This window comes from Asterias rubens, chromosome 18 (genome assembly GCF_902459465.1).
Source record: "Asterias rubens chromosome 18, eAstRub1.3, whole genome shotgun sequence".
Taxonomy (NCBI): domain Eukaryota; kingdom Metazoa; phylum Echinodermata; class Asteroidea; order Forcipulatida; family Asteriidae; genus Asterias; species Asterias rubens.
Window position 1 is genome coordinate 5,145,633 of NC_047079.1, and position 25,644 is coordinate 5,171,276.

The 25,644-nt window shown below is 39.3% G+C and overlaps 1 protein-coding gene across 2 annotated transcripts; it reads left to right on the top strand.

Annotated features, from left to right (window-relative positions):
* Nucleotides 1-2,505: 2,505 nt before the first annotated feature.
* LOC117302253 (tyrosine-protein phosphatase non-receptor type 11-like) lies at nt 2,506-24,418 on the top strand. 2 transcript variants are annotated; one of them, XM_033786106.1, is made up of 16 exons: nt 2,506-2,730; nt 6,732-6,854; nt 7,403-7,597; nt 8,281-8,443; nt 12,471-12,587; nt 12,860-12,976; nt 13,603-13,696; nt 14,223-14,290; nt 14,780-14,809; nt 17,577-17,780; nt 18,068-18,199; nt 18,782-18,936; nt 19,678-19,745; nt 20,730-20,881; nt 21,967-22,131; nt 23,411-24,418. In XM_033786106.1, exons 1-16 carry the CDS (start codon nt 2,717-2,719, stop codon nt 23,465-23,467), a joined length of 1,854 nt encoding a protein of 617 aa, XP_033641997.1. In that variant the 5' UTR covers nt 2,506-2,716; the 3' UTR covers nt 23,468-24,418. The 2 variants fall into 2 exon arrangements, with proteins under 2 accessions (XP_033641997.1, XP_033641998.1); XM_033786107.1 differs by lacking the exon at nt 14,780-14,809.
* Nucleotides 24,419-25,644: the final 1,226 nt, after the last annotated feature.

Here is a 25,644-nt window from a genome sequence, read left to right on the forward strand (position 1 = left end):
TGCATCATCAAGAGGAAAATTGTCTCTCTCTACACAGTGTGTTCTGCTAATTCCGGGGTATTGAGTTGGCACTGAACAACTTTAGTATTGTCAAAGACTTTAGTATTGTCACGGTAAAAAGTAATTGCTGTTTAGGCCTACTCCGGGAGGACTTGGTGCACCCAGCAGGCAAGAGTCCTACCGGGGTCCGCGTTGACCAGGCCCTTGCCCGGTCTGCTGCCTGCTTCTGTAGGGGAAGGTCACCTGGGTTCAGATTACAATTTAGCATGGATTTACTACTAATAAACTTTTGATCTCTTCTCCAGTATGGTTGGCGATGCAGAACAACAACTTTATAATATCCACTGTGTGAAGGAGGTCCATTTTGAAGATGCGGTTGATTTATTGAAAGGGGGCATCAAGCGACCAGAGTGAGTTTTAGGTCTTCCAGAAAACCCTTTTTGAAAAATAATAGAACTTGGAAGCTTCAGCAGTGCACAATGTTCTCACCATTATTAGAAGTCGAGTGAAGTCGGAAACCCTTTTTTCCCTCCCTCTTTTTCAAAAATACGCAAACTGTACGATTGCCTCTAGAAGCAAAATCGCATTCTTAATGTTCACCGAATTAATTGCAGTTGTGCTGGCAAACAACAGAATAATAAAATGTATATCCACGTCCTTAAAACAGTTCGACGGCGGAAGACAAAATTCTCCTGCAAATACCACCCTACTCTGACGAGTATGACGATTTGGAATTCGGAGAAGACGCCTGGCACGACGAAAGGGGTACCATCACCACCGGACCTTGTGGTACCGTGAAACAACCCGACGACACGGCGTACATGTCGCTCCGCTCACCCGCTGCCGATGACGACTTACCGTACTCTATTTCCGAGGATTGCAATGAGGAAAGTTCTGATAGCGACACACCAACAAAATTCGAAGACACCACCAGTCATCACCAATATTCGAATAACTCAAGTGGGAAGATCAGCGCACCCTTCGAGGAAATCTTTCGTATTTACGGGCTGAATTTTTGGGAGGAATTCGGTCGGCCTTTTTCTTCAAGTGCCTCGGCGAGACTTGCGTCCTCACCCTCCTCTTGTGACGACACGGTGGGCGGACACAATCAGGCGGTAGACATTATGGACAACGAGGCGGTCGACCAATGCCTCCTGACTAAATCGTTTTTAAATGCAATTTCTTGAAAATAATTATTATAATTAATTGACTTGCACCACTGACGTTAACTTAGTTTTATTGCATTATCAGTGTGATGTATTAAATAAGGAATTTAATGTAGTTAAGATGGTTATATTGATAATATTGAGTGTTTTGTTGAATAAAAACTTTCTTTAGGAGTGTGACAGAAGATTCTGTCCCCCTATAGACTTTATCGCATTTTAATACTCGGTACGCGCACAATAGACGTGGAATGAGATGCATGCTGGTCTAGCTAGCTTTCAAATTTGGGTACTAGCTAGACCAGCATGCTCCTCATTCGACAGTTTGCGCTGGCACAATGGTATTTGCGAAAAGGTCTATGGCGAACTAACTGTGTACAAACTTCTGATAGCGCCTTCTTTTGAATCCTCCTTCTCCATCCCATTCTATTTCACATTTTGGCCTTGTGGGGCATAGAATCTCAAGGGGGGGGGGGGGTGATTCAAGTTCACTAGGACATCGAAAACCCTTGTTAGCCCATGGAGGAAAACTTGATCTAAATGATTTTTATTCAAACTAGTGAGAGTAAGTGGAATCCACCCAATAATGTTTTTTTTTAACATGATGTTTCTCGTAAGATTGTTATTGTTTTCTTATTAAAAAATTATTTTAATTAGATGCACATTGTATTGATATCAAACAGTTTGCTGTGTTTAACTGATATAAACTGAACCTTTAAAAAAAAATGTGTATAATTATTAATTCATATTAATAATAATAATAGTAATAAAAATAATAACAATATTGTGTCTGTGATGAGCAATTAATGATGTGAAAAACGTTGGGGAAAAAAGGACGATCGGGATGGCTTGTTATTTGGAACAATAAGTTTAAGTAGGGGTCCAAGAAGAGTTCAAGGGTGTCTAATTTATAAAAGTTGACGACTAAACTACGATTAGTTTAATAAAAAGTGGTAGTGAAATTATGTAGTGAAAAGAAAATTGTTGTTATTGTTTTAAAGCGCCCCTAGTTTCATCCCAGTGTTTGTCGAAAATAAATTGATTCGTTAATAATGTGACTGTTTTTCAGAAAGTAGTGATGAGTTGATTTGTGAGATAGTCGAGTTGTGACAGTGCTCTCGCGCGAACTAATGGTTGCCGACTTCTACTCCCCCAACAGTCTCGCGAGAATACCGCGGGAATCGCGGGGAGATTCGGAACGCTATAACCGCAACAGACATTTAACGACTTGTTCACAAGTCTAATCACTGAACAAAACCTACGAACTTTTCTAAACTGGTTCCAAACCCCAAACTGTATTTTCATAGGTACGATAGTCGGGTACCAGTGTAATTGCAGAAAGTATCCGACGACTGATTTAACTTCCTGGTTGATCGAGATTAGTTCGGAGCTAGTAAAAGGAGGGTGGCCAAATCATGGTTGAGAAGTGTTGTTAAAGTTTGCCAGTTCAGGTAAATCTTACACCATTTCCTTTCGCATTGAGTTCTTCGATCGTTGGACAGGAAGACCGGTTTTGGATTGGGTTCTGACGGGAGAATTTAACACCAAGCAAGATGGCTTCTCGAAGGTAATGTTGATTTGTGCATGATTTTGGTATTGACCAGTTCCGATATGCCACATAATTTGAGAGACAGAGAGGGAGAATTTTATTTTTAAGACGATTTAATTTTTTTCCTTCTTGTATAATTATCAGGTGTACTTCGTACATTTTTGTTTACAGGGATTTGTTTTCAATTGTGATTTTTTTTATCCTCTCACACTCACAGTTTGTCTTGAATGAATTGAACATGTTGAAGTTGTTTGTTGTCAACAAAAATCCAACATTTTAAATTTTATTAAAAATATTAAAAAAATTCTTGCATTTTTGAACCCCCCCTCCCCATTTGTTATACAACTGTTTGGCACATTTTCTCCTTACTAGAGATTAGAGATCGAGGTTTTTGCTGCTCATTCATTCAAGTTTAGCCTTGCTTTGCTATCGTCATTCTCAGACTAAATTATAAAAATAAATAATAATAGATTTGTATTGCACCAAATCAATATTAACAGATGTTTAAGGCGCAGCAGAGACAATACACAACAATACATGTACATACCCAGTGAATGATAATCAAACAATAATAATAACTCCATTTAAAAACAACAACAATGGGAAGAAATCAGAACCGGGAGGGAAACTACGACCAGACCTGCAGCATTTAGCCAAAGAAAGTCTAGCCAAAGCCAGTCTCTCCATCATGACGAGAACGACGAGAACGAGAACGTGCAGGCCAAGCCAAACTGTAGCACACGCATGTATAATAAGAACTGTACTAGAGGGGGTGCACTACTGGTTATGCTGCATGTACAAACGCAACGGGACCGCAACCCCCGCAAGGAGACAAGCGCGCCATTTTGTAAGATAACTTTGTACATGCGTTGAATGTGAAATACACGTTGTGTTTGTTAATAAATACACGTTATGCGATGCTGTTTTGTCAACTTAGAAAATGGCCGCACACCTATCACGTCTATGAGCACACGTGAATGTCCCACGCGCTTCAGGCTCACTCAGTCTGAGTCACTGTCTACAAAGCAAGTTCATTGCCCCTCTCACTCACTAATTAACGTAATCTTCCCTCATCTGGCCCCAATAATAATAATAATAATAATAATAATAATAATAATAATAATAACCTTACTTATAAAGCGCTTTTTACAAAAGCGATACAAAGCGCTAACGAAATACAATAGCAACAAAAACAAAAGATAAACTACATGCTTTACAGACAAAACAATGCAATTAACAATGATACAATTTCATGGTGGCTCTGCTTACCGCGGAATTCTGCGCTTACGACCACGATTCCCCGCTTACGTGCAAACGCCGAATTGCTGCGCTAGCCTTGTAAACGTAGAATGCTTGGTAACGTGGAGTACGCACGCGCAGAAGCCAAAATTCGCATTTTCTTCTTGATAAAGGGCACCTTATGAGGAAATAGGGTTTAATACTTTCCTATTGACTCTAAGATTTTCCAATGGACGTGCCCTATTTGGCAAAATGAAAACTTTGTGTTCGATGGTTTAATTTGTGGGTATGCTGAGTGCATGAATAGTGTTTACTTTTATTTTAAAAGTTGTTAAATTTACATCGGGGTAAATCTATTAAAACCGTTAGTGCCCTTGAAATGCTCCGGTAGAAAATTTACCGTTTCCTGATAGGGTTCCCTTTATCAAGGAGAAAATGCCTTGGTGCCCTTGCCCTTTCAAAAACGAAGCATACACAGTCCTGATAGTGTGGAAATTGGCTCAAAGCCATCTACATACGTACAGGATCTAGGGCATAATTTGTTCTGATGGGTAAACAACTTGGAACTTTTTTCATGGTCATGGTTCCTTATTTGCATCATGTATTTGAATGGGTTGGCAATTGATTAATCGGTGATATGAAACGGGTATTTGAAATGAAAAATAAGTAAAACTAAAATCCAATCTGAATGATCCTTAGAAACTAGCAGTACGCTGTAAATAAACCCAAATCAAAACTAATGAATTCTGTTTGAACTAAGTTTTTCTAGTGGTTGACATAGGCCTATAAAACGTGCCTATATGGTGATTATTCGGTGACAATGCACACTATGTAATGTACTCAATATTTGTTTTTAAACTTACATGTATGCATTTAGAATATTTTAAAATAAACACAAATTTGACACATAAGCCAGGCCTAACTGTCCATCCCACGATCTGAAAATTCTTCCAAAACCCCCTCCTAAACAGTGTGGATGACTCCATGTAGACACCAACCTTGGCCGCTGTGGCTTGTTTGGACAAACGGGTGCTGAACAATATTTTGGACATGATTATATGAAGCATCCAATAACTATCCATATTGGACTCCAATATTACATGGCCGGTAACATGTTAAGGATGAGCGGTAATGCATGTTCCACCTACATGACCTATCAAATTGCGAGGATCTATGTACTTGTATGTGGTATTCCAAATAAAACATATTTCTTTCTTTTTCATACATGGTATACACTGTACCTACATCACTGTATAGGCCTATGTAAATCAGGGCCCAATTTAATAGAGCTGCTAAACAAAAATATTTGACTTAATAAAAACAGGATTATCAAGCAAATTTCCACAGGATTTTCAGCATTATAAGCAAACAACAGCTCAATACCAGTATTAATAAGCAATATGTAACAAATTGAAATTTAGATGGTAATCTTGTTTTCTATCATGGAAGAAATTTCATGCTTAAGCAAATTGTTGTGCTTAGCAGCTCTATGAAATTGGGACCTGACCTTTTACGAAGAGCTTTGGACATAAACAGTGTACATAACACTTTCTTTCATTGTACAAGACCTTGAAGACATCCAAGTGCTTTTGCCACAAAAAAAAACCATAGCATGCCAAAAGTTTGTGAGATTTTTTTCTTGGAGAGTAGTTGACAGCTTTGATAAATATTATTGATGAACGCATTTCGAATGAAAATTGGAAATTTGGGTTAAAGGTTATTTACAAGTAATATGATATGGCAGCTTGTGAAGAAACCGCATGCTTGGAAGCAATTTGCATTCATAATGAAAGTAATTGTACATTTGACAATCTTGAAAACACTTCTAGAAAGATTTATCCAGTTTGGTGATGCTTTAATTTATCTTATTTGAAAACAATAGCATGCGGCACATGTTTGTTCAACGTGAACCACGTGTGTAAGTAGTTAAAATTAAATGCGCACTACTGTGTGCATTACTGTTCACTTAAAATTCGGAGCACTGAGGCTCTATAAATTCCAACCACTGTCTGCCTTTGTAATTTTTGCAACACATTTGGGTTTCACTCGAGCTGAATGCTTCCCTTTCTAAAAATGACTCTGCCGACAAAAACTTTCCCACAAATGTACAGTGAAGTTACAGTTTCTTTGTCAAAGCCAGGAGTTATCCATTGCTGAGTTACATGTAAGTCCAAGTTCCAATGGAATCAAATACTTCGGTGCATGAATCTTTAAGACAAAATCTTTTTCAGGTTTAAATATTCAACCTACATTATCTCTCAATCGTGCCTGAGTGTCAAGTCTGACACAGACATGGTGCGTTATAAATGTTCACTTATTTTTTTATGCGGTAGTAAAGCTCAGTTTGTTTGACTTCAAAAAAGGCATGGCTACTTTTAAAACATAATAATAATGATGTCCTCTATAGCGCCGGTATCCACAAAAAAGTGCTCATGGTGCTTGCTCCAATAAAATTGTTTCCTCTTGGTTGTTCTCCAGCAGTGCAAAGATGACGTGAGTCTGTCTGTCTTGACCCTCTAGGGCAACTCGTTTTTAGCAGGCCTGGTATGCTGGTACTTTGTTCTTGTCAAATGTTGTTGCTGTTATTTACTCAAGGGCATCTCCATGAGTGAAACTTAAGCTTAATGCTGAAATATTTCGATGGCCACTTCACATCGTACGACCCACTAACTCATTCAATTTTCTTCAGAAAAACCATGGCTGCCCTCGAAACTGTGAAAGACACTTTGTTGGTACTGATGTGAATACATTCAAATCTTCTTTTTATTCACTACATGTAGGTGGTTTCACCCTAACTTGGCAGGCGTCGATGCTGAACGATTCCTCATGGATGGGGGCTTCGACGGGAGTTTTCTCTGCCGGCCGAGCAAGAGCAACCCCGGTGATTTCACCTTGTCAGTCCGGTGAGTTAAAAATGTGCGAAGAGTTTTGAACAGGGTCTTATGTAGGTCCTTAAAGGCACCGGACACTATTAGTAATTACTCAAAAAAACTGTTAGCATCAACTTACTTTGGAAAGGAGCAACGGAGAGCTGTTGATAGTGAAATAAAGGGTGGGAGACAGCACTCTCTCTGAAGACACATAGTTTTTGAGAAAGAGGTAATTTTTCACTCAAATATTAAAAGACTTTAGGTCTGGAGCCTTTTAGTAAGTATCTGAAAGCACAACAAAAATTGTGCAACAAGGGTGTTTTTTCTTTCATTATTCTCTTGCAACTTTGATGACTAATTGAGCCCAAATTTTCACAGATTGTGTTACTTTGCATACATAGTACGCTGGGATACACCAATTCAGGATATTGGTCTTTGACAATTACCAAAGGTGTCCAGTGCCTTTAAGCGACTCTGGAAGCAGTGAAAAGTTTGAAAGTGAGCAAACTGTGATGAAAGGTGAAGACGAACAAATTCTGCAAAAAAATAGCTAAATTCTCTTTCAACTCTCTTCTTTCCAGACGCTCTGGTGAGGTCACCCATATAAAGATCCAGAACACTGGTGATTATTTTGACTTGTACGGAGGGGAAAAGTTCGCCACGCTAGCAGAGCTAGTGCAACATTACACCGAAGGAAGAAATCAACTTAAGGAGAAGAATGGACTCGTGATTGAACTCAAATATCCACTGAACTGTGCAGATCCAACAACAGAGAGGTAAGATTCTAAACAAGAAATTAAACCATATTCTGGTAAGCATATTTTGTTGTGCTCAGCTAGTTTTTCTGCTTTAAAAGCATCTCTTTGAAATTGGGCCCAGAACATAGACTTACTGAAGTCCTTTGTTCTTCTCTCATTTCCACGGGTGAAGAACGCTAATCCTAAGTTGCAGAGTTCCCATAATGCCAGCTTTGTGTTGGATGTCGTAGATTGTGAGCGAGCTACAAACTACTTCAATTGGGCCAGTGGCATTGCCTGAAGCTAGACATTTATACAATGTAGGGTTGCATCCTGGGCAGAAAAAAAAGAAGCAGTACACGCAATTCACTTCATAGTGAGGCACCCAGGAAAAAGTCAGAATTCACAGTGCATTATGGGAAAAAGTCAACAGAGGCTACATCAAATTTGCATTCCTCGAAAGTTTGAGTAGGAAATATGAAACTTTCTACACTATTCAATTAATCTGGGAAAAAAAGTATGTGTACTAAAAATTTACTGAAGATGATTAGAGCTTTTGCCACAAAAAACCCCAAAAAACATAACATGCCAAAAGATCATGGAAACACCTCCTTGATGAAGAGTCTAGAGGGTTCAATCTCCAATCCTGATACTTGGTACCCTTAAGCCTTTGCCCTTTCAAAGCGAAGTAGGCCTGAAACTCTCTACAACTTCACCCCCAGGTGGTTCCACGGTCACATCACGGGCAAGGAGGCTGAGAAGGCGCTCATGGAGAAAGGGAAAAATGGGAGTTTTCTTGTTCGGGAGAGTCACAGTAAGCCAGGGGATTTTGTCCTGTCGGTACGGACCGAGGATAAGGTCACTCATGTCATGATCAGATGTCAGGTGAGTTTGTGTCGCCATTTTTTGCTTTTCTTCTTCCGTGGTGAGCTGGATCGTGGCCAGACTACATTAAAAGTTACATTCCCAAAGTGGACTGAAGGACAAAACAAAAAGTGGGAAAACAAAAGATATCCACATGGAAATTCTAAAGACCGGGGTGCTCCACAAGGAAATTTGTCTATGGGAAACTGTTTAAAGGCAGTGGACACTATTGGTAATTTCTCAAAATATTTATTAGATTAAAACCTTTCTTGGTGACGAGTAATGGGGAGAGGTTGATGGTATAAAACATTGTGAGAAACGGCTCCCTCTGAAGTATTGTACTTCTTGAGAAAGAAGTAATTTTCCAAAAATTTGATTTCGAGACCTCCAAATTAGATGAGGTCTGGAAATCAACTTGCATCTGAAAGCACACAACTTCGTGTGACAAGGTTGTTTTTTCTTTCATTATTATCTCGCAACTTTGACGACCAATTGAGCTCAAATTTTCACAGGTTTGTTATTTTATGCATATGCTGAGATACACCAAGTGAGAAGACTGGTATTTGACAATTACCAATAGTGTCTGCTGTCTTTAAGCGCAGGGACAAAAGAAAATAACCAAAGAATGCTCTATTATATTTACTACAAAGAATGCTCCACAAGCATGACAAGAATGGATTTCTGAGAATGTGTGTAGTGTGTACTGCAGCAGAGTGTGGGTTTGAGTCCCAGTCGTGACACTTGTGTCCTTAAGCAAGACACTTAATTATTGCTACGTCTTTCGTATGGGACGTAATGCCATTGGTCCCGTATGTTGTGTAACGCATGTAAAAGAACCCAGTGCACTTATCGGAAAAGAGAAGGGGTTCGCCCTGGTGTTCCATGGGTTATTTGGAGGCCTGTAACGTACCAGGAAGTCTAGTTAGATAAGAGAAGGAAACAGAGAATTAAAGTGTAATTGACGATCATTGTCCGCAACACTCCTCGGCCTAAGCTGGCAACACCCTGATTTTATAACAGGTCTCCCAATATAGGTCTTTCGTCCAAGTACTGACTGGGCCAGATGCTGCTTAAAGGCAGTGGACACTATTGGTTATTGTCAAAGACTAGCCTTCACAGTTGGTGTATCTCAACATAAAAATAACAAACCTGTGAAAAGTTGAGCTCAATCGGTCATCGAACTTGCGATATAATAATGAAAGAAAAAAACATCATTGTCACAGGAAGTTGTGTGCGTTTAGATGGTTGAGACCTCAAGTTCTAAACCTGAGGTCTCGAAATCAAACTCTTGGAAAATTACTTCTTTCTCGAAAACTATGGAACTTCAGAAGGAGCCGTTTCTCACAATGTTTTATACCATGAACCTCTCCCCATTACTCGTCACGAAGAAAGTTTTTATGCTATTAAATATTTTGGGTAATTACCGATAGTGTCCACTGCCTTTAGCTTCAGTAATCAGAACTAGTGTTTTTAGCGCACACTATGGCTGTAAATGGGAACATTCACTCAGTGGGTTGCGCAAAAGGGTTTGGGATTCAAAGGGAAAACCCCAACCCCAAAATCTATCACCTCACTAGTTAATAATTTGTATCCCTGTTTTTTTTTTTTTTTTACAATGGACTATTAATCATTCATGTAAAACACATGGTCAAGGGTCGATCAACTAAAGAAACAGGAAACGAATGTGTTGCACGATTCATTTCCGCAACACAAGATTGTTAATGTTTGTTCAGACCTGAGAATTTTGCCCTGGTTTTTCTTTGACAGGGAAGCTACCCTCAGAAAAAAAAAAAAAACCCTTTTCCACCGCAAATTGTGTTTTTAAGATGTGGCTTTTAATTTCAATTTTGATGTGTGTGGGAATAACTCTGGTGGGAGTGAGATGACATTGAGCGATTTGTTACTCGAACTGATAGTAAAATTCAAAACTTCTGATTCCAGAAGGAATAACGACTTCGCTCCGAACTTTGAAACATGAAGAGAGTTGAAATAATAGTAAGACTTCATCATCATCATCATTATTGGTTTATTCTTGGGATAATACCTGTACGTCTGCAATTACATTGTCCACAGAGACCATGGCCTCTTATGATAAATGTTGCCCAACTTAACGGTTGGCTTGTGCGTAAAGCGCTCGCCTCTCACCAAGGTGACATATGTGAGTTGAGTTGTGCATTGGTTCTCTGCTGTGCCACGAGGGTTTTCCAGACTATCCGGTTTTCCTCCCTCAGGAAAAAAAATCAAACACTTTCGATCTTGGCTATGCTCCGTGGTCATAATGGGTTGATGTGGCTGGCAGCTGAATGCGCCCTTGCATGCCTGCTTCTCGAACACGTTGTAGCCGCGTCCTTCGCAATTCAGCTCTTAGCTGCGAGTAAGGATGATTAGCCCCCCAAATTATTATTATTAGTAATTACTCAAAACAATTAATAGCATTAAAACTTACTTGGTAACAAGCAATGGAGAGCTGTTGATAGTAACAAAAACATTGTGAATAACAATAACAGCTCCCTCTGAAGAAATCGTTTATGTAAAAAGGGTGATTTGAAGGGAGGCTTTCTACCATCAGTGTCTTTAAAAGAACATTACAAAATTGGTTTTTGATAACTAAACAGTTGCTGGCAGTGTAAGCACTTTATGTAGCTATACATAAACTGACAAACCCGTAGAAGTTTGAGATTGATCGGCCAGTTGGTTCAAGAGGAAATAGTGAAAAACCAATTATTAATTAAAAATGAAAATGAATAAAACGCTCACTGTGCGATAAACTCCAAACCGGAAATTAGTTTGATTTATTTCTCATTTAAGTATGGACATTTCAGACTGAAATATTTCAAAGGATGTTTTCTACTATCATCATTAGACTGTGTAAGTTTTATGTAAATCTGCGATCTTCAAAAAAACAAAAAATCTTACCAATTCTGTATTGTTCCTTTAAACCGTGTAAGGTTATTGTTAATCTGTAGATGTTTGTAATTTGTGCTGTACAAAAAGTAGGCCTACCCAAACCCTTTAATCAAATTATTTCTGGCAATGATGGGAAAAGCGCTGTGAAGATCAAATTAGCCGTTTGCTCCAGGTACGTTGGCCACTCCAAAGGGATCTGACCATGAGGTTTTATACCTCTGTGGATAATTTATCTGAAGTACCAATTACTCAAGTCCAGCCTTGAGGACTTTCACAGGAGTATACGCTCAAGGAATTTTTATTTTCTTACAAATCGACTGCGTACCATTCTAGGTAGTTGAATAAACGGAGACACCACCACAGTCTATTACAATTAGGTGAAATATTCTGATTACCCATGCATGCGTACCGACACTATTGGTTGGCACACGCCATGGAGTTGCGCAGTTGGCAGACGCACAGATGCGTAGTATGCGTCCAACAACATTATGCCCGCCCCATTCAATGTTCCCTCATTTTTGTCAAACAATCCAAAAATAATCGTTTTGTCAAACATTTTTGGTGCACACATGATAATAATAATGATGATTTATTATGAATATTTATAATGCGCCGATATCCATCAAAAAGATGCTCATGAAAGAAAAATGAGTGTTCACATAGTAACTGCCTGAGAGAACACAGCACAGTACTTTATGGGCGCCAAGCTTGAGTGAACAACAATGTTTTGAGAGTGTTCTTAGAAACCACTCAAGAATATTTGTGCAAAGGGAAAGAACAAAAGAATGCTCCCTGATGATGCATTTTTGAGAATGGTGGGTGCACTTGAAAGGAGTAAAACATGTTTCAGTTAAAACTATCTTTGGAAAATATATGTAACATGCATGTATGTAGCAAGAGTGTGGGAGGATTTTCAACAAATGGCCCATGGAAACTTTTCTCAGTTTAATACTTGTCCAATGTGGTTTATAACTATAACCCCCCCCCAATAAAAAGGCCTGGTTCTTGTTTCACTTTCTATTTCAACAAGTAATTAGTTTTTTTTTTTTTAGCATTATAGGATACATGTAACACCGTTGACCAAAAGTTAAACACGACTTTTGAGTTTTTTTTAAGTAATTCTGTAAATTGTTTTTGACAGGACACAAAATATGATGTCGGAGGAGGAGAACAGTTCATGACCCTTGCAGACTTGGTGGAGCATTATAAGAAAAACCCTATGGTAGAGACCACCGGCTACGTTGTCCATCTTAAACAGGTAAGGTCATAGGGGTCAGGTCATAGGGGTCAGGCCATAGGGTCAGGTCAAAGGGTCGGGGTCATGGGGTCAGGGTCATGTGGTCGAGTCGTAGGTCAAGCCATTGGGTGAGGTTGAAATCCTATATAGAATGTTAATGGTTGCTGGTTGCAGGCGTGTGTGCGCACTGCATTGTGCAAAGAGTCTATGCAAACACCTATTATTATTATTATTGTTATTATAAATCATTGTAAATAACACTGTTGTCCGTTTCTTAATCTTTGCATTGACAGCCCTTCAATGCAACCAGAATCGCTGCTTCCGGCATCAGAAGTAGAGTGGAAGTTCTGGAGAAGGAGACTAGCTCAAGACAGAACTCCAAGAAGGCAGGCTTTGAGGAAGAGTTTGAGGTAAGTCTGGGGTCAGAATACTACTGACCTCTGGGACATCAAAAACAGGAAGAATTTGCTTTCAAGAAAAAGGCTTCCTCTTTCACTTTAATGGAATGTGTCGGACGAAAATTAAGATGCCTTTCCTTTGTATGCATTGCAACAAGAGTCTGTGATTGCTAACTGTTCTTTAACCCTCCTACTGTTTGACCATTCAATATCATCCACTATGGTTTAGAGAGACAGATATGTCAGCTTGCAATATGATATCATGTGGTGAAAGCAAGTACACAGTAAACCCTCCTACTGTCTGACCATTCAATATCATCCACTATGGTCAAGAGAGATAGATATGTCAGCTTGCAATATGATATCATGTGGTGAAAGCAAGTACAAAGTCAACCCTCCTACTGTCTGACCATTCAATATCATCCACTATGGTCAAGAGAGATAGATATGTCAGCTTGCATTATGATATCATGTGGTGAAAGCAAGTACAAAGTCAACCCTCCTACTGTTTGACCATTCATGATCATCCACTATGTATTTATAGGATAGATAAACTATTCCAGCTTGCAATAATATGTGGTGAATGCATCTGCACAGTAAGAGTCAACCCTCCTACTGTCTGTTTCTTTCTTTTGTAGGCATTACAACAATTAGACGCTAAGCATTTACTGAAGCGACACGGCGATGAACCGGAGAACAAAGCCAAGAACAGATATAGAAATATTCTACCGTGTAAGTATAAAGCGGCGTCGGAATAGACCCTAACATCCAGGGATGTGGTTTCTCTGTTTTTAAAGGGTCTATGGACTTTTTCCTAACACAAAACACAATGTCCACAGATTTACATTAAACTTACACAGTTTAAAGATTGTGATAGTAGAAAGCTTCCCTTGAAATTTTACTTAGTGAGGTGCTGTAGTTTTTGAGAAATGAGTAAAACAAATAATTTTCGTCTCAGTTGTAGCATGTAAAAACGTATTAACCAGTTATGCTATGGTTTACATGCTAAAATAATTTTCGTCTTCCTGAGACGAAAATTATTTTGTGACTTGTTTTACTCATTTCTCAAAAACTACAGAACCTCAGTTAGTAACATTTGAAGGGAAGCTTTCCACTATCATTATCTTCAATAAGTTTAATGTAAATCTGTGGACATTCTGAAAAAGTATCCTTTACCCGGGATTTCATTTTTTTACCCCCCCCCCCCACCACAGAGGAACATTAACTTTGAAAGTATTTCTTTCTTTTTTTTGTTTAGTTGAGGACTCGAGAGTTATACTAAAAGACAATGAAGGCGGAGACTACATCAATGCTAACTATATCGATGTAAGTATGACTGTCTGGTACCCCGCGTGGTACAAGGCAAAGAGTAACCCGTCCTAACTTAGGATGGGTTCAATGCGTCCTAACGTCTTCGGATACGGAACTTAATTTAAGTCCTAAGATTAATCCTAAGTTAGGACAGGTTTGGTGAAATATATCCACGGCTTCGGCTTGGGATATGGCTTCAGGCTCCGTTCTCTTGTCTGAAGCGCTGAGCACGTACGCAAAGCACATGCAATTGTCAAATTCATACTCTGTTTAGTAGCACTTTGGCACCAAGCAACCTCCGTTTCGGATTTTGCAAATACAATTTTTCCAACTCCTTAGCATTTTTTTTCTCTAGTATAACAATAAAGTTTTTTTTGTTCTTTTCTTTTGTGATAACCACAACTTCCATACTTTATTTCCTATCATTATTTTGTGCTTTTTAGTATTATATGGTTTCTTTTATTTTGTTGCCATGACAACTTAGTATTTCTGTTCAATTGTTAGATAAAAGAAGTATACACATTCGACGCTGGGGTATGTATCCCCCCTTTTCCATCCAGCCAATGTTTTCTCATTAAAATAAAATAATCATTCCATCTTTCAGCTTTCCATTTTCAAAAATTAGAAGAAAGAAAAAAAAACCAAACAATTCATTATTCACTAATGCATTGTACCTGGCTTTGCGTTTTTTTTCCTTTTCCCCTGGTCGTCTACGAAACGTTTTTTTGTAAATATATATGTATATTTTTTTTCCTCTCATTTTAAAGCGCTAAGATTCGTCTCATATTAAGGCGCTAAGATTCATCTCACGACAGAAAAACTGATTTGAAAATAGCTTTCTTCTGAAGACAATCAAGGAAAACTGATTGAAACATTGAGTTGTTACACCACTGGTTCTATTAAGAGCCGCCCACAACTGATAGAGAGATTAGTTGCAAAAAATGACACAGAGAGAAACTTAAACACCACAAATCTTCGCCTCACACTTCACAAAATCAAACACCATACATGAAACTCCAGAACACCCAACCTGTTGGACTCTGATTATGGTGTTATGGCCCGGTCACACAGGCCCCGATAACGAGAACAATAACGAGAACGATAAAAATGCACGCCCTCGATTGGTTGAAATGCTCCACACAGAATACGCCCACGCTCATTCAACCAATCGAGGGCGTGCATTTTTATCGTTCTCGTTTTCGTTCTCGTTATCGGGGCCTGTGTGACCCCAGAAGAGTCTTTCTCGAAGGCTAAATGACAAATGATCATTGTATACTCAGTACACTCCAGACTCTTGTGATAAAAATAACCACAGGCATATAATTTGCCCAGGTGGGATTCAAACCTATGGGTTGAATAAAATAAGTTGACTTGGCAAGGTAAATTATTTCGCTTTTTTTGGATACTTGGTATGGCATCTCTGGAGCTCCATACATTTCTGAGAATTCAGCAAAATGATCGTCAGGAGGCTAGTCTATCGAGCCATAACATTGTACATGTAGGTTCAGAGGTCAAAAGTCTCACAACATTGTACAGTTGGGTTCAGAGGTCAAAAGTCTTACAACATTGTACATGTGGGTTCACAGGTCAAAGGTCTCACAATTTTGTACATGTGGGTTCAGAGGTTGAAAGTCTCACAACATTGTACAGTTGGGTTCAGAGGTCAAAAGTCTCACAACATTGTACATGTGGGTTCACAGGTCAAAGGTCTCACAACATTGTACATTTGGGTTCACAGGTCAGAGGTCTCACAACATTGTACATGTTGGTTCAGAGGTCAGAGGTCTCATAACATTGTATATTTATTATGGGCTCGGAGGTCCATTGTTTTGCACATGATGAACAAATCAGATTAGTGTCAAATTTGCATGCATGAAATTGCAGATCACCTTCATTGTGTGTGGGTGTGTATCATGCAATCCTGCTTGATGAATATTCATCAGCTATTTGCTTAATGGTGTGAGCATCTGTCATGCTTATTCATTATCTTTTACATTTTTCATGAAGTAAATCATGTAAGCCACCCATAAACACCTGCACATACTTCGCCCGTGATTTACATACAATTACATACAAAATGAATCTTGTTGCAAGCAGTGTAAGTATGCCGGTAGCAGAAGTTTTGCCAACCTTTCACTGTTGTGACTCAAAGAGATAAGCCCAACACTACAACATTTTTGCCATCATTCCAACGTTGTTGCCGTAATGTGAATTCTTAAGAATAAGGACACCAGTAGCAGGCCTGTATGCTTTGTTTTTGAAAGGGCAAGGGCACCAAGGCATTTTCTTCTTGGGAAAGGGCACCCTACATGTTAAGGAAATTGTAAGTTTCTAACTGGAGCTTTTCACGGCCTGTAGTAGTTTTGCCAACTTTAAATGTATTTCAACCAAACCATGCATCCTCATGCGGTTAAAAAGCGCTCGTAGGGTTTTGGCTGGTGCAGGGGCTTCTGTGAAAACAGCTTTGTTAGCTTATGTTATACCCTGGTGGTCGGTGGACTCAGTTTGTTATCACAGCCTTGTGGTAACAAATGAGTGTAGCTTTAACCCTTCATATTATTGTACATTATAAGGGGGCGTAATCATAGCTATTAACAATAGCGAAAGAAGGCTAACAATGCCCTCAAAACTTCCTGTTTACCTTTTGTTAATATTAATTTTCGCCAATTACACAACTTTTTTCAGCCCATTTTAAAACGTTTATAGTTCATGAAATTGTGAAAAACTTGAGATAATGGTCACCAAAGTTGAGTTGACTATCGACCAGTTTTGTCTTTAATTCTCTTTTGGCTGAACAAATGCAATGCAATCCTCTGGGATTACGACGAAAGGAGGACAGAGTGGCTGTTTTGTGGTGATCTACAAAAGGTATCAAAACCTTTTAAAAACAATTCCTTACAACGATAAAAATCTTTTCACTGTCGTGACTGTGATCCAATTCTACAAGCCTGCTACATGTAAGTAGACATATTTCGCCAAGCAAAATATCTTGAAGGGATCTTCTGCATACTGAAAATTCCAATTCACGTGAAAGGCTCTGGTCAAATGCAGGATTCAAACTGGGGTCCATGTAGATGAAAGTCCAATTTTGGTTTTTTTCGGTGAGTAAACAAGATCACTGTTTTCTATTAAAGGTTTGTGGTAGCACCATTTAGTGATAATCTCTAAATGAGTTGGGGTGGTTCTAATAAAAGTACCGTTGGTTTCAACTCGACGGTTTGATCGGTATGCTCTGAGCGTCTTCAGATCACTGTTTTCAATTTGGTTTCCCTCCCTCTTTCTTTCAACCTCTGACGTACAGTTGGCTTTAGCTTTACAGCAGAACCAACTTGCAATTCAAGCGGGGGAGAATGTCGAGCGGATGGACAACAGCTGCGAGAAGCAGAAACGCTACATTGCCACGCAGGGCTGCCTCAAAGATACCATCGTGGACCTCTGGAGGATGGTCTGGCAGGAGAACTCCAGAGTTATCGTCATGACGACCAAGGAGGTGGAAAGAGGGAAGGTGAGGAGCGAAAAGATTCAGGAATTGAGGCAACACTGGTGACATTGTTTTAGAAGGGAAAACAAAAGTTTTTTTTAATAATAATTTTTGTTTTTTTCTTCAAATTTTTACTTCAGAGGGAGCCGTGTTTCACAATGTTTATTGTTTTATAGTATCAACAGCTCTCCATTGATCGTTCACAAGTAGGTTTTTATTTTTATGCTAACAGTTATTTTGAGTAATTACCATTAGTGTCCAGTGCCTTTAATGTTTCTCGCTGTTTTTTTTCTTCTTCTTCTCGGTTTCAGAATAAATGTGTCCGCTACTGGCCTGACCCCGACAGGAAGATAGAGAGGGGCAAACTGACCGTTACTTACAGCAGCGAGCAACTCAAGGAGGATTACGATCTGAGACAGTTCACACTCACGCACAAAGATCACGTAAGCGACCAACCAAATATCACGGACAAAACAAATTTTAATAACTTATTGAATTGATATAAATGCCCTCTCTCCATGACCAGCCTGTGCGAGGGCGCATAATAGTGAAAATGCGATAAGAAAATTACACTGAAACAGTTCAAGAAAGGTACACTAGAAAAAAATAAGCAAGATAGAAATCAAAGACTTATAGACAAAAAAGGTGCATGAACACCAAATTACTGTAAAAACTGTAAAAACAATGCAACTTGGGTACAAATCAAGCATTCAGAATAATCCTGCTTAGCAGAAATAGGTTACCAGCCAAAACACCATATTATGTATATTGATTCGGACTGGTTCCCTGCTAATTTTGCTTAGCAGAGCTAAACAAATAATATTTTTTGTATTACCAGTTTCAGCACTCGATGATATCTTAAACTATCAACAGCTTTCCATTGCTCGTTTACCAAGTCAGTTTTTATGCTAACAATTGTTTTGATTAATTAGCAATAGTGCCCAGTGCCTTTAAGCTCGGTAGAGATTTCAAGAAAATGTTGACTTCGTTTCCGGAACTAAATGAGAGACATTTCATCCCTGCAGCCAGATGAGATTAGAGCAGTTTATCACTTCCACTTCAAGAGTTGGCCGGATCACGGCGTCCCCTCAGAGCCTAGTCGGGTGCTCAGCTTCCTCCACGACATCAACATGAAACAGGATGAGATACCGGGTGCCGGACCAATCGTTGTCCACTGCAGGTAAAATCTCATTCACATTCGCCCATCAGAATACCAAACTTCAATTGGCCCCCCCCCCCAAACAAACAAAAGCGTCCCGCCCACTTCCGTTTTAGAGGCTGCCTCCTTTTTTTGTTTCTCTTTTAAAAGAAAAGAAAAAAATGACACATCTTTTGCGATCTCAGAGAGAAAAAAAAACGACCCCTCCTTCTTATTTTAAAAAGGCAGGACGCTAAACATGTTTTATTTTTTTGTTTGGCCTTCTAGCTCTCAGTTCTGTTATCTCAGTCCCAGTCATCAATAACTTCTTGAGGTTTTACGCTCTTCTCATTCACCGACATTTTCATTTATAGTGGGCTACACTCATACCCCCCTCCTTCCAACCTCGTTCCCAGGGCACTGACGATCTCTTCGCGCCATTTTGTTTACTTCACAAGAATGCCTTGCTCGATCGTAACCCCTGGAAGTGGGACATCAAAATATCAAAAATAAATTGGAAATCTTAATTAATCCTGTGGTTGATCCACCCTGTGTTAGAGAGTGAGACGCTCTTTTTCGATCTTTTAAGACGTCTGTATGCAGTTTAGGGTGACCACATACAACATGATTCATTTGAAATGTATTGCGTCGAAATACGTAGATGTTTTACTTGACGCCAGTTACAAACTCCAATATGTTTCCTTTGTTTTGTTATTCCATGGAGGATACCTTCTTCACATAATATTGCACTCAATCTGAGACCCTACCTCTTTCCTATTGCAGTGCTGGTATTGGTCGGACGGGCACCTTCATCGTCATCGACATCATTCTTAACCTCATTAACCAACACGGTGAGTTGTGACCTTTGACTCGACCAGTTTTCGGAATTTGGTTTGAGTTTCAGTCTAGATTTGTCCAATGTGCTTATTTGTGTTGTTTGTAGCTTCAAATCTTAATCTGTATCCAGTGTTACTGTTCAGATTGTTGTTGAGCAAAGAGGAATAGGAAAAAAACACAATCCCACCCGTCTTGTCCAGTTTTAAGTTCAACAGCTCATTACAGCCTAGCCTGAACATCTGACATCACACTTCGAGGCTCGTGAATAACGCCAGAGACCGGCATCAAAAACCGGCGTGTAGTTTGACCTTTGACCTCCCTCATTTCACATAGAGATATGCGACGTGACAGGCGGCAGTGTACTGCATGTGGAAAGCTCATGTCACTGCACGTATCCAATGATATCATTGTATCCAATGGAATCACTGGATCTAGCGGCGGGGACCTGTCTTTATCCTTGCGGAAAGAGACAGGGGGCCAGTCTAACTACAGCCCAGTGTTTATTTAGAGCCTTGTAACATATATTAAGTCACCACAGAGTGGAGTATTGTGGAGGATATGGCAGGCTCTTTTGTCACAGACTCTGGGGGTTGGGATTAATAATTATCATTTTTTATATCGAGCTTTTCACACCTGAAGGGCGTCTTAAAGCTCTTCCAATATTATTACCCCTGGTCACTGGGCCATTTAATTTATTCCTCAAACCATCTCAGCTCCCTGGGGAGTATACAGCCTGTGCAATAAATATGCGCTTCTCGGCTAAAGCAATAACAAGAACCATCTCTGCCCTTACAGGTACCCATTTACCCCCGAGTGGAGAGCAGCCATTAAAGTTTTAAGTGTCTTGCTCAGGAACACAAGTGTCACGACCGGGACTCGAACCCACACACCGATGAACAGAAACACTAGAGCTTGAGTTCGGTGTTCTTATCCGCTCAGCCACAATACCCCTCAATGTTTTTTTTCTAATACAGGTTTATTTGTTTGATCTCTGAAAGGTCTGGATTGCGAAATTGACATTTTCAATACGATTCGACAAGTCAGGGGCCAGCGGTCGGGGTTGGTTCAAACGGAAGCGCAGTACAAGTTTGTTTACCAGGCCGTACAGCAGTACATTGAAACCATGACAACTAGGGTCAAAGCTGAACAGGTAAACAACAACAACAATAATAATAATAAAGGCCATTTGTAACACGCCATACCTGTCAACTTGACACTCCTGGAACATGATGTTATAACTACTTTACATGTACATTCTTGGCATAAATCAAAAAGATGTAAGTTATCCAAACAGAGTTTAGCGTTGACAAAAAGAGAAATTTTTAGTTGTGATTTTAAGTTGGTGTGGGAGCTACCTGTTGAAGGCTAAGAGAGAACAAGTTCCAATGGTGGGGCTCTGAAACAGAAAATCAACGGTGTCCCCAGGAAAACGTAGTGTTTGTGAGGGCTTACAAGGTGCTACGGCGCATTCAGCAGCCAAAGCCAGGATTACCGGGGCGAACCCCTTCTCTTGCACTGGGTCCTTTTACAGGCGTTGCACAACACATGGGACCAACGACTTTACGTCCCATCCGATCATTGGTTAAGTATCTTGCTTAAGGACACAATGTCACGACTGGGGATTCGAACCCACACTCTGCTGATCAGAAACACCATGAGTTCGGTGCTCTTAACCTCTCGGCAACGACACTTCCATTATAGTCTTGGCATAAATCCGAAAAGATGTAAGATAGTTAGCCAAACGGATTTAAGTAGGATTTGAAACTTTGCACTTAGCACGATATAGAAAGGTTTGCGGTAAGCACAATGTAATGATAATCTCTAAATGAGTTGGGGTGGTTCTTAAAAAGACTGTTGGTTTCAATTCGACGTTTTCGAATCAGTATGCTCAAACAGATTTAAGCATCTTAGAAAAAAAATTCTGATTTGAAGTTGGTGAGGGAGCTTTCCTGCCAAAGGCTAGGCGGGAGAGAGAGTTCCAATGGTGTGGCACTGAAGTAGAAAAGGATCAGTGTCCCCTGGAGCGTAGTGTTTGTGGAACGTGCAAGAGCCCGGTGTTAGTGGAGCGAAGCTGTCGTGTAGGTTGGTACGGAAGAATGAGTTCTTGGATACATGAAGCACGAGGAGGAGAGTGCCAATTATTTGTTGCCCTTTTGAGCATCAGGGATATGAAACTTGCAACAAGGGACCTAATAGCGCTCAGCCGATGAAATGGTCTTTTTCTTTTCCCGCTAGAATACGCTCAAGACAGGTCGGGAGTACATCAACACAAAGAAGGCGCATTATGAGCTTCAGACGCCCTCGCTTGGCAGTCACGTGCTGCCGTCACATGTAGCCCCTCCTCCGAAGGACAGGGTCATGCAAGAACAAAAACTGTACGAGAACGTTGGACCAATGAGGGTGAGTGGTTCAATTATGCTATCCAGAAACAAAGTTACCAGCCAAATTGATATGTCATACCTGAACGGGCATTTGTTTTGAAATGTTAACTGATAATAATATCAAAGTCTTATAGAGTGCACATATCTACCAACAATTTTTACTGAAAGATAGCTTATTGAATTAAAGGGAAGGTACCAGTACATGTTTGGTAGTTACTCAAAACAAATATTAACTTAAAAACTGACTTGGTAACGAGCATTGGAGAGCTGTTGATAGTATAAAACATTGTGGGAAACAACTCCCTCTGAAGCAACGTTGTTTTTGAGAAAGAGGTAATTTCTCACTAAAATAATAAAAGACTTCTAGTTAGAAGTCTTTTATTAATATCTGAAAACACACAAAATTTGTCCAACAAGGGTGTTTTTTCTTTCATTGTTTTCTCGCAACTTCGATGACCGATTGAGCCCAAATTTTCACAGGCTTGTTATTTATGCTTATGATGGGACACACCAAGTGAGAAGACTGGTCTTTGACAATTTTCAAACGTGTACCTTCCCTTTAATAGATGTTAAATTTGCATCTTGTTGAAGTTATGAATTCTGAGACCCAAATATGGCTACTGCGCATTCAGCAGCCACTGCCAGGAACACCGGGGGCGTACCCCTTCTCTTTTTGATAAGTGCACCATTCTTTGACGTGCGTTATACAACACGCAGGACCAACGGCTTTACGTCCCATCTGAAGGACATGTAAGCGTACGTAAGGCATGACTGCGAATCTCTATGTGAAATCAATTGCGAGGTCAAAGGTGATTATGGACGGGGTTCTACAAAGGCCCCATAGCAGATCTCTGGCTTAATTCACAAGCCTCGACATGTGACGTCAGATGTTCACTCTGGTGCCACTGTAGACTGGGACCCTGTGCAAGGATAAAGACAGGTCCCTGCCGCTAGATCCAGTTGATTCCATTGGATACAATGTCCCAATGAGTGCAGTGACAAAGATGCCCAAACAGTCACTGCTGTCCCGCAATAGAGTTTGACTGCGTATCTCTATGTGAAATGAGGGTAGGTCAAAGGTGAATATACACGCCAGTCTCGAGGTAGGTCTCTGGCGTTATTCACGAGCCTCGAAGTGTGACGTCAGATGTTCAGGCTAGTCCCACTGTTTCTAGTTGACAGCTTTAAGGGAAAACAGAAAACAGCCTCTTTCGGGATAACTGTAGAGCGCCCTCTACTCTAATTCCCCATTAGAGTATTGATATTAATGATGGGTGAAATGTCTGTTCTGTTCACAGTCGCCCCCAGCTGGATCCAAAAAGCAGTTCTCTCATGCGCCGTTGCCAAAAAAGTAGTTGTATAGCAGTGTCGCCCCTTCAAACCAACCCACCAGCCGGGTGTGTTAAATAGCTACATCACCCAAGATTTTTTTTAGAGTGCGGCCAGATTTACTTCCTGAGTAGTCGCAGAGGAGTTTGAAAGTGTCGTCGTCAGCAGTTGTAATACATAGTCAGAATGGTTTACTTTAGTCATTATTTTTTTACAATATTATATGCAGTTGACTTCCCCTCTACTTACGTCAGAGTTCAAACTCAAATCTCACTTATTAAGAAAAATTTCTGTTCCTTTATGTAACATCCATGAACATTGGTTAAGATGGCTTGCTTATTTCTATAAACTCTTTCAACCATTCAGAATAATCAATGCTCAATTTTTGTTTTGTTTTCCCCCCCCCAAAAAAAAAAATTGGATGCTAGAAGCCAAAACAAGCCATTGAAAACGCCTGAGGTGGTAGAGTATTGAATTAAAATTATCTGCTTTCATATTGTGCGGGTATAATGCACACCCACAAAGTTAAGTGTAAATTTAGAATTTATTTTTTGAAATGATTTTTTCTTTCATTTATAATTCAATACGTGTAAAATGTTTTTGTTGGAATACAATATTATTTAGGTGTATAGCACATATTTTTGTTGTCTTGAAAATCATAAGACACAATTTCTCTGATCTGGGTCTCATTTTTGTTTAGGGCTGTGTAAGTGGAAGAAGAATGCTAAATAGGAATGACTAATCTGCTTAGCATGAAACCAGCTAAATGTACATCACAAAGCTGACTGGTATTCTGTTTATCCCCTGCTGTGAAAAGCCTGTAAGCAAACGCTTTAATGCTTACCGAGCGGCCCATAGCCGTTTCCATTTCATAAACACTGCGTACCGTCTGTTTGTTATTATTCAGATCAGTTTCTGGATTATTATGACAGAAATTTGTACACTGGGGGAAAATAAAAGTTGAAAAGAGAGAGGGATTAAACTCTTTACATATGCAGCGCTATTTTCTTTTTGGTCTGTTTTGTTATTTGTCAAGAATATATATTTCTCAAAATTTATAACCAGCATATTTAAGCAAAATCATGCTTGGCTTGACAACAATTAATTTAATGAAATTATGTTAATTGTATATTTTTTTTTTGTAATATATATATTCGGGTCTGATGTTATGAATGCAGGATAATCTGTATAGTATGTGTGTCAGATGCCATCCCCTCCCCCCCCCCCCAAATAAACAGTATTTTTTGTAGTAAAGTTTATTTTTAATTACATTTTGTAAAAAAGGATAACTATTGCAGACTTATAAGAAGAATTCAACTGTTTGTGGATGTATGTATTGTATTAAAAATTGTAGTTTATCACGTGATGAAGATATGAACGGCATCATTCTGTGTACAAAACTTCCAACAAGTTTAGAGACACTGGACACTTTTGGTAGTTGTCAAAGACCAGTCTTCTCACTTTGTGTACATGTATCTCAACATATGCACAAAATAACAAACCTGTGAATTTTTTTTTAAAATTGCGAGATAATAATGGAAGAAAAAACGCCCTTGTCACACGGAGTTGTGTGCTTTCAGATGCATGATTTCGGGACCTCAAAATCTAATTCTGAGGTCTCGAAATCAAATTCGTGGAAATTACTTCTTTCTTGAAAACTACATTACTTCAGAGGGAGTTGTTTCTCACAATGTTATATACTATCAACAGCTCTCCATTGCTTGTTACCAAGTAAGTTTTAATACTAAAAATTATTTTAAGTAATTACCAATAGTGTCCAGTGCCTTGAATACAGGATGTAAAAGCAAGAATGTCCTGTTTTGTATACTCATAAATTCATGCCATTTGTTTTGTTGATCAAACTGGATTGGTAATTCCGTCTCCTATTGAGGTTTGGGTGTTGCTGTGTTTCATATTGTATTTTTTTTTGCAGTGTAAGATTCTGGTTTGTCAAAAAGTTTTTTTCTTCTTCATTTTTTGGGGGTCAAGTTGTTTGAAGAAGTGTCTCACATTTTCAGCCAAGCGTGTCAAAAGGAGAAAATTATCAAATTTCTTGCAAAGCAAAACACAAATAGTAGGACAGTTATTAAATATATCTACATATCTGGCTAGTAACCTTTTACTGCTGTATTGATTATATTGAAATGGTTTATTTAAAAACAGCTTAAAGGCTGATCAAATCATGAATGAACATATGATACCA